Source organism: Scylla paramamosain, chromosome 13, assembly GCF_035594125.1.
Source record: "Scylla paramamosain isolate STU-SP2022 chromosome 13, ASM3559412v1, whole genome shotgun sequence".
NCBI lineage: Eukaryota > Metazoa > Arthropoda > Malacostraca > Decapoda > Portunidae > Scylla > Scylla paramamosain.
In genome coordinates, this window is record NC_087163.1 from 23,918,415 (window position 1) to 23,927,871 (window position 9,457).

Below are 9,457 nucleotides of genomic sequence, written 5' to 3' on the forward strand. Positions count from 1 at the left end.
GCCATCATAATTTCTGGGCCAACACATTACTTAGTGGTGTATATTATGTGCATTATATAGATTATATGAATACCATGGCCTAAAACTTGTTCATAAACGAAGGTATCAGATCCGGAAGGCCTTTTAATAATCAACTTGCAGAAACTTGAATAAAGTTTTGTATTCAAGGATAGAAATGAAAATGTTTATTAAAAAAGTCAGTTGAAATAGTGCTTCCATCAAAGGGATGTAAAATTTTGCTGGCTGGGATGGCCAAATTTTTTTTATTTTTATTTTTTTTAATGTTTTTAAGGCTTTCATACTTCAAAGTAAAGATTAGTATGTAATCATAAAAAAAACAATGGAAAAGTATCTTGTAAAAACTAGCAGTATTAGTGTGCCAGGCCACTAATTGTCGATTTACACGTAAAGTATATTTCTGGTTTTGAAAGGTGTATTGAAAATTTGTAATTTAACAGTAGTGTTATTATTCAGACCTACTGAAACACTGCACGAATACTAATCAGTGTTGCACACACACGCAGGTGCCCCGGACCCCACAGCAGGAGGCAGTGCAGAGGAGGAGCACTGCTGGCACCTGGATGCGGAGCAGGTGAAGGAGCAGGTGGGGCAGTACCTCACTCAGGGTGGCTACTACAATGCCAACAAGCAGCTCTACTTCATGTTCACGAAGGTCAGTGTCTCTCTCCCTTTCCCATCCATTAACTACTTCATTAGTTTTTCTTTTTCTTCAAATGTAACACTGAATAGTGTAATCAACAAAACAGCAATGCATGATATTTTTAACAGTTTTGCTGTACTGTATTCAGTTTTCCATTTATGTTTGAGTCTGTCAGTTGTCAAAAAGGTCAAATAAGTATTTTCTTTTGCAGTTTTGTATGTTGAAGAGTAATGCTGATGAGATTTTAAAATTATCAATTTCCAAACAGTGAGTGAATTCTTTGCATGTTATTAAACATTTATTATTTTGCTCCACACTATAAGGTATGTAATGTTCCTCAGGTTCGTGAGATGGTCCGAGCAAGAGACAGTAATGGTGCTAAAATGCTCACAATGATCACTGAGCAGTTCCTTAATGATCCCAGACTCTTATTGTGGAAAACCCAGGGTACTCCCATGACTGACAAGTGTCGGCAGCATTGGGACCATATAGGTGAGGCCTGCTCTTCTCCTTACCACAGGAATGTTTAATAAAAGATTTTAATTCATACTTTAGTGACATGTTTATAAAACTGATGTTGGGAGGAGCAGTTTTCTTTATTTCCAACTTTCATTGCGTAATATATGTATCATTACTAAGAAACACTTTCATTTGGAAAAGTTACATAAACTTTACTTGATACCATCTTGTCATTATCATTACTATGTAATACTATGTAGTTACTGTATGTTGTTATCCCTAGTGTGGTGCACATCAAGGTATGTGAGTTTTCTATCTCTGTTTAGGACATGACTTGTTTACCATCTTCATTGTGTGAAAAAGACAATTTCTAGTCTCACAAAATGAGGGTCCACAGTAGAAATAAACACACACACACACATGATGAGGACGGTAGTATTGCTAAAGAAGTACGTATTGTTAATATGGTTGTGTTTTCAGCTGCTCTGTGGGTGTGTGTGGTGCTGGCGCCTCACTGTGGTTCCATGGAGAAGCAGCGGTGGCAGAAGACTCTGGAGCAGTGGGCACAGACTGATGTGTGTCCCTTGGAGGATCCAGACCACAGGCACCAGGATAATAATGACAGGGTAGGTACACACACACACACACACACACACACACATACACATTATATATCTCTGTAAATATAATACAGGAAGCCATTTCAAATTTTCCAGTGTCATTGGCAACTGTAAGGTGAATCCTGTTTTCACTTGCTTTGATTTAAGATTGTAATGTTAAGGTGTTTCATTGTAAGCAAGCTACTTTTTACAATATAATCAGGTCCCACTTCTTTCCTTCTTTGTTGAGGTCACAAATATTTCCAGGCTCTCTTTCACAGATACATCCCTCCTCATCATGACAGGATGGCCTCCACCACCGGTTATCACACTTACTGATTGTGATTTTTTTTCTTTAAGAATCACTCAGCAGCGTACTACATGAGTACTGATGAGGAGTCCAGTGATGAAGATAATGAGCTGAGGAGAAGAGACCCAAACAGAGATGGCCACAACAGAGATCCCTTCCACCGCCACCACCACAACCCCCACCACAACAACCAAAGAGATGTGCGAGACAGGGACAGAGACAGAAGGTCATCACACAGGTATGTACTCATTTCTTCATATACAGTGTCTTATCATGATATATTATTGAGAAACTAATATAGAATTCATAGTTTCTGCATTATTCCAATAGGATGTACAGATGCCCCTTTTGTAATCAACCTACGTATTATGCATTCATTGATCTCGTCTTCCGTAGGCGTCACAAGAGGCGGAGGATTTCAGCCCCTCCTCGAACCATTTTCCACCGGGCCATAGATGCCTGCACCATGTCCTGGGATGACCACCACCTGAGGACCATCCTAGCAGGAGAAACTCCGGTGCTCAGGACCTCCCAACACTCTTCCTCTTACTACAATGAACATGGTCAACCTCTGTGGCATGGTAAGGGATTTGGTAGTAAGGCAGCTAGATAAATATTATATACATATGTATTTATTACTTATTAATCATTACTTCTAATTTTTTTCTTTTGCTGTTAATATAGAACCATCAGTTTTTTTTTTTTTTTTCTCATTTTACCACCTTTATTAAGTTCCCTCCACACTATATTCTGTTTAATAATCCTACCTCCAATCTTTCAGAACCAGTTCCTGTTGCCTGTTCCCGCGTGGATGCGTTGCGGTCCCATGGTTACACCTGTGAGGCACTACGGCTTGCAGTGGCTGTGGTGCGAACCTTGAAGCAAGCACAGAGGGAAGCATACCTTTGGTGGGGGAGCAAGAGGGATGAGATGCTTCCAAGGTGTTCTGCCTCTAGAGCTTGTAGATCTCTTGGTCCTGGAGCATTAGAAAGCTGGGTGGGACATCCTTTAGATCCAATAACTTGTCTCTTTGATACCTTAGCAGAAGCATCCCTCTTACCTGAAGACTTACCAAGATTCCAGTACCATAGTGGTGAGTTTAAAGGATTTGTTTTAAGATTATCATTATTTTTTACTTAATCAAATTTATAACTACATGAAGTCAAGTGCTGAAATAGTCTTTAGCTTCAATAATTGTCCATGGAAACACTGCTGAACATTTCGAATTCCTTCCTCATTATTATCTAAAAATTATTATTAAATTTTCTCACAGTGAAATTTAGCTTCCATTAATTTTTCATTGTACTTTCTTTGTAGATTGGCTAGGAGTAGCAAATGAAGATGCTACCAACCTTGCACCACTGAGGTATCGCCATGTTCCCGTCCCTGGATCCAGTGACCCCTGGGAATCCTACCTCACCCTGGCCTTAGAAGCAGCTCTTATTGGTCTAGGACAGCAACGTGCTATGCCACCTGGGCTGTACGCTCAGGAAAAGGCCTGTAAGCAAGAAGAGAAGATGATCCTCAAACTTCAAGAACTCAACCTAGATTCCCCTCTGTTGGCAGTGTTGCGGCGACAAGCCAGGCTGCTTCTGGAAGGTGGACCATTCTCTGGCTTAGGGGAAGGCATCCACCCAGAGAGTGTGCCCATGCACACCTTTACAAAGTTCCTATTTACAGCTCTTTTGCCACATGATCCTGATTTAGCATATCAGCTGGCTTTAAGAGCAATAAGGTATGCACTGTCATTTGTTGTATTTCTTTTATATTATCATGTACTACACATTGTCTTAAATTTTGAAATTATTTATTTACAATTCAAAATGTAAGAATATGCTTTTAAAGGAAATTCTATCAAAAGTTTTCCTCACAATGCATAGAGTCTTGCATGCTTAACATAAGCATGATGATGCACATATCACATAGGAACAGGAATCTTCACTGTATACATGCACAACCTAAATAAATATTGAGTAATTTTTGAGACAGATGATTGGGAGTGATTGTCAAATAATGGTAAAAATATATAAAAAAAATAGGAAGCCAAAGAGGACTATGTAACAAGGATTAGTGAAATATGTGAAGAGAATAGTATGGCATCTTACAAAGAAATAAGGACAGTAGAAGGTAAATGGTAAATGCAGGGTTTTATTTTGTACTTTATTTCCATAATTTTGTTTCTTATTTTATTAGAATGATTAAACTCTATGTATGTTTATTGCCATTTCCAGGTTACCTATCTTAGAAGATCATGATGATGTAGATGACCCAGTCAACGGAAACGTGTCTTCTTTGGTGCTGTCTCGATATCCCAGATGGTTCACTTTAGGACATATTGAAACTCAGCAATGCACTCTTGCTTGTACTATGATAAATGCAGCTAAGAGTAAGTTGGTTTGCTTAGCTTTTAAATATAATGCTCTTAAGGTTATAATGTGCAAAAAAAAAAAAAAACACTTTTAAATATGATTTTAAAAGAGTGGATCATCTCATTTTCATAATAAATATCATCAGTATTGATATACTTTGTTTGTATAAGTTCCACAGCAACTCAGACCATACCCTTTTCCTACAGATGATGTGATGCGTCTACGCTCAGTCCTGGATGCTGCCCTGAGGAACATCCATAGTTCTTCACACCTTTTCAAGCTGGCTCAGGATGCTTTTAGGTTAGGTTTGCCTGGAGAGGGACAGAGGAACTCACTTCTGCTCAATGCTGCTCTTGAACTAGGACTCCAGGTGAGGTTGTGCAGTGATATTATTCTTAAAGAAAACACCTTAGTTTGAAGGAAAAATAGATAGATCATTGGTCATGAAAATACATTTGATATGAGGTTAAAAGAAACTATCATAGGCATAATCAGACACATATGAAACAGCATAAATTAATTATTCAGCCAGAGTTCTTTTTAACTTGATATTATCAAATACTATTGTTGCATTTAGACAAAGAACAGTTAATATTCACAACTTCACTGTTTACAAGTTTAGGAATTCACCATACCTTGAACACCTTTTCCTTTATTGACATTGACATCATACCATCATCTGACAGAACAGGCGCTGGATATAATAAACCATTAACCAATGAAATGAGAACATGTTATGTGATGTTTGTAGCTCCATGAATCATACGCCAAATAATCACCAATACCAAAGCTGCCTTCCATTGCTGATAACCTGATCCATTTTTGTCATTGATGTTAAATACTTGCAAGAGAATGTAAGTTAAAATAAAAGAGGCATTTCATAATATCCTATTTTCTAAGAATAATCCTGTAATGCTTTCAACATTCACTTTGCAGGTCATGAGGATGACACTCACCTCACTAAACTGGAGGCGGCGAGAGATGGTGCGCTGGTTGGTGACGTGTGCCACAGAAGTTGGGGTCTCGGCTCTCATTTCTATAATGCAGAACTGGTTCACTCTCTTCACTCCAACGGAAGCAACTGGGGCTGTGGCGTCCAACATCATGAGTCACACCACAGTCATGCGGTTACAGCTGGACCGGTCTAAACAAGATGAGCTTGCTGCATGTGCCAGATCTTTAGCTTTGCAATGTGCCACTAAAGTATGTATTTTGTATTCAACCAGCATTTTAGTTGTGTATCATAAAGTATTGGATATCTTAAGTCTTTTGAAATTCCAAAATATACATTGCTATAATGTGTATTATGCAACACAACTTATTATCAAGATGGTTCATAAGCAAAACCTTTTCTAACATTTTTGTTTTCCACTTTCAGGACCCACCAAACTGTGCTCTGAATGCCTTGACTCTGTGTGAAAGTGATCCAGTATCCTTTGAAACTGCCTATCAAGTTGTTGTAGATGCAGCTGCTCACACCATGTCATCTTCCCAATTGTTCACCATTGCTCGCTACATGGAACACCGTGGCTACCCACACCGTGCTTACACTTTAGCAATGCTGGCAATGCGCAGTGTTCATCTGGCATACAACCAGGATCCTCACCCAGCGATCAATGATATCCACTGGGCCGTGGCGTTGGCTCACTCCCTCGGTCGTGTAGAATTATCACAGCTTCTTCCGGTGCTCATCAAGAATGTCCAATGTGCCACTGTGTTATCTGATGTTTTGCGGCGCTGCTCCCTCTCAGCTCCAGGCATGGCATGTCCAGACTCCAAACGTAGACCAATAAAGCCATTAGCTTTTGATAAAGCTCCTCTACGAGGCCTCCTTGAAGCCACCATTCTTGCTTACATCAACACAACTAACTCACGTTTGACTCATATATCTCCAAGACATTACCAAGATTTCATAGACTTTTTAACTAAAGCTCATGAAACATTTATGCTTGCCCATGATGGACACATTCAATTTGCACAGCTTATTGAGAACATGAAGGTAGCATACAAAGGCAAGAAAAAGCTCATGTGCTTAGTGCGGGAACGATTTGGCTGATGTTTAGTGAATCGCTATCAAAGACACTGTAGAAAATGCTTCAGTAAAGCATTAAGTTCTTCCCATTAAACACAAGTATATTGAAATGTTTGCCGTTGTGAGAGCCAGATACAGTTTACACAAGCAATTGTACTGCATTGAAACATATGTTGAAATGGCATCAGTTCTTCATTATTGCTCACAAGTGAAAAACAAAAAACAAAATATGTATTTCTTCAGCAAAGTGAAGTGGTACTTTTTTTTTTCCAGGAGTGTGATGCAGATGTCTGAGTTCCAATAATTAAATCTTATGTAATATTTCCATTTATAATATTTGATAAGTTTTTCTGTCAGGTTTTTAATCTCATCATTTTTTGTTAGGCCAATGATGTTCATTTCAGAGTATGTGCAACAAATATTTTTTTTGCAAAGAACTGCACAGTTCTATTATTTTTTACTACTTCTGTTTGTATATTATTTATTCAGTTGCTATTGCAAGTACATATTGTGTATTTATACCAAAGATTAGTGAGAAACAGATGGGTTAGCATTTTGCATCCAATCCTGAGCTGCAAGCAAGCCCAGTTGATAGTGTGATACTATGCTAAGTGGAATCCCACCTCTTACGCCCATATCACGCGGAGTTGGTACCGTCAGGGACTCCAGTACAAACCATGGCAAAGTTCACAGGCTGTAAAATGTTCTGGCTCTGTAGATGCTCTTATCCAAACCAAGGAATGATGTGCTTCAATACACCAAGTTGGTCTGTCATAACACACAGAGGAGCCAAGAACTGTATATTCCTCTGACAAATGTCATAAATGGTAATGTCCTTTTTCCATACATGTTCCATGATATGCCTCAAAGCTATGTATTAGTCATGAAAACTGGTAAGAGGAATCATGAGCCTAAGCATTTAGTGTATGTGAATGCAGCCTATTTTGTCAGGCTTATCTAAGTCTCTACCCTGCAATATAATATGTGGGTTGAAGATGAAGATTCTGTTACAAATATCTTTGGACGGGTTATCTGATGATTAGATAAATGTTACCTTGCAGTCAAAATAAGCATTTGGAGCTGTAAAATTGGAAAAGCCTTTAGTTATGTGCAAGATATGGCCACAGGCACTAATATTTATGTGTAATGAATATAAATGGTAAAATGATAACTTTCAAAAATTTAAATCTTGCTTGCCTCCTGCAGGCAGTCACAATTATGTACAGTAATTCCAGGGATTGAATGCAAAAACGCTTCAGAAAAATTTTAAAGTAGAATAATTTCATTATTCATAACTAAGGGCCAAACTCTAACCCATTCACACAGTAACATCCTGTTATTGCAGGAGGTCAACTAATTTGAAATACTGTATTTAGTCGGAAATATTGTGCTGCTGTAGTGCTGCCTCTCTTAGTAAAGTTAATTTCCGACAATAATGCACTTTAGTGATCTACCTCTGTATCCTTATGTAGCAAACACAGCCGTGGCCTATGTAGATGGTTGTTTTTGTTTGCTGTCTTGCCATATCTTCAAAAGGTCCAGTGTGTTATGTATATGATCTCATGTCTAAGGACAAAAAAAGTCTCTTTTTAGACTATAGATTTTTCAAGTGTATATATATACATATACATATATATACATATGTGTGTATTTAGTGTATAAGGTGCCACAGTGCCCTCTGGCATGGTTGTTTTAGGTCTCATTTTTAGTACCTTTACACTTCAGTGTGACTTTCCTTCTGTTCCTGCTTCCATGAGTGCTGGAATCTGCTCCTTATTTATAGCCTGTCAGAATATCAGGGGTATTTTTGGTACTGCATGGTAAGGTGGAATCAATTGAGATATAACTTTTTAGGGCCATGTTAATCAATTAGTCAGAGGTATTTTTAGCTTTTTTTTTTTATACAATGGATAGGAATTAGTTTAATTAGTGTTATATTTTATTACTCTGATGTTAATGCTTGTTTTACCCCTTTTTTTAAAAAGGAACTTTTGTTGCCTATTGTTACTACTGGTATTAAGTTATTTATGTACAAACTATTATATGCTGGTCAATACCAATGCCTCCTCAGACTTCCAAAATGGTTATGTATTGCACATTTACACAGTGAGGCTCTAAGTCCTATGTGTGATTAACAGCATGTATGTAAATATTCATATGTCAATAATTTAAAGCCCATATCTTCAAAAGCTTCATCAGCCCATTCTTGATGTGTATTGTGTCTGTATAGGTCTGTGTCTACATCCAAATAGCCTACAAAAGTTGTCAATATTTTTTCAGTAGTAAAGATGGGTATGTTTTGTTGGTGGGTGTTGGCTTTCCATTATTTTTTACTTGCTGTCTTGTGTGGGCAAGCTGTATATGTAACATAATTATGGGAGGTAATGAGGTACACCACCAATGAGTTGTTTCTATGAAGCGAATGATTCAAGTTGGTTTATCACATCCCATGTATGCATGCATTGTATATGCTTTCTCCATCTACCTTTGGGAATGTTAAGTAATTCATAGACAGCGAGATTCAAGGGTATACACCACTCAGTATTTTAGATAGGTTCATCTTCTAGAGTATTTGCATCCTATTTATTTCATCATGCCGAATTTTCCTACAGCCTTATGCTCCAATAGATCAAACTTGAGCCATATATTCATAATGCATATAACCTCAAAATACCACAAGGATAAAAGATAATACTTGAGTGATTGATAATTGCATATAGGAAGTGAATTCATACATACTACATACATATATATACATACATACATACATACAGACATATATATAAATAAGAGTGATATCTTTGCATTTGAAAGTGATAACATGAGGGGTGGTCTGTAATGTTGTGATCACTGTCTGGTTCATGACAATCTTAGTTAGGGGCATATCACTCAGAGGTCCTTGTGTCCACTGCACCGACTTGTACCAATGTTTAAACCAATTGCTTGAGATGAAATTGTAAGATAAAGAGAAACGCATGTGAATATTGTAAAATTGCATGTCAGTGCTTGAGAACTGTATAATACTTG

At 37.8% G+C, this 9,457-nt stretch overlaps 1 protein-coding gene across 1 annotated transcript in view; it reads left to right on the forward strand.

Annotated features, from left to right (window-relative positions):
• LOC135106542 (zinc finger SWIM domain-containing protein 4-like) overlaps positions 1–9,016 on the forward strand; it is a 28,138-nt gene extending 19,122 nt beyond the window's left edge. The window contains exons 4-14 of the mRNA XM_064015696.1: positions 525–673; positions 1,003–1,153; positions 1,601–1,746; positions 2,080–2,267; positions 2,426–2,610; positions 2,811–3,122; positions 3,347–3,764; positions 4,261–4,415; positions 4,605–4,768; positions 5,335–5,601; positions 5,777–9,016. Of these exons, the coding sequence (XP_063871766.1) occupies positions 525–673; positions 1,003–1,153; positions 1,601–1,746; positions 2,080–2,267; positions 2,426–2,610; positions 2,811–3,122; positions 3,347–3,764; positions 4,261–4,415; positions 4,605–4,768; positions 5,335–5,601; positions 5,777–6,454 (2,813 nt within the window). The 3' untranslated portion in view covers positions 6,455–9,016. The remainder of the gene's footprint in view (positions 1–524; positions 674–1,002; positions 1,154–1,600; positions 1,747–2,079; positions 2,268–2,425; positions 2,611–2,810; positions 3,123–3,346; positions 3,765–4,260; positions 4,416–4,604; positions 4,769–5,334; positions 5,602–5,776) is intronic.
• The last annotated feature ends 441 nt before the right edge of the window (positions 9,017–9,457 follow it).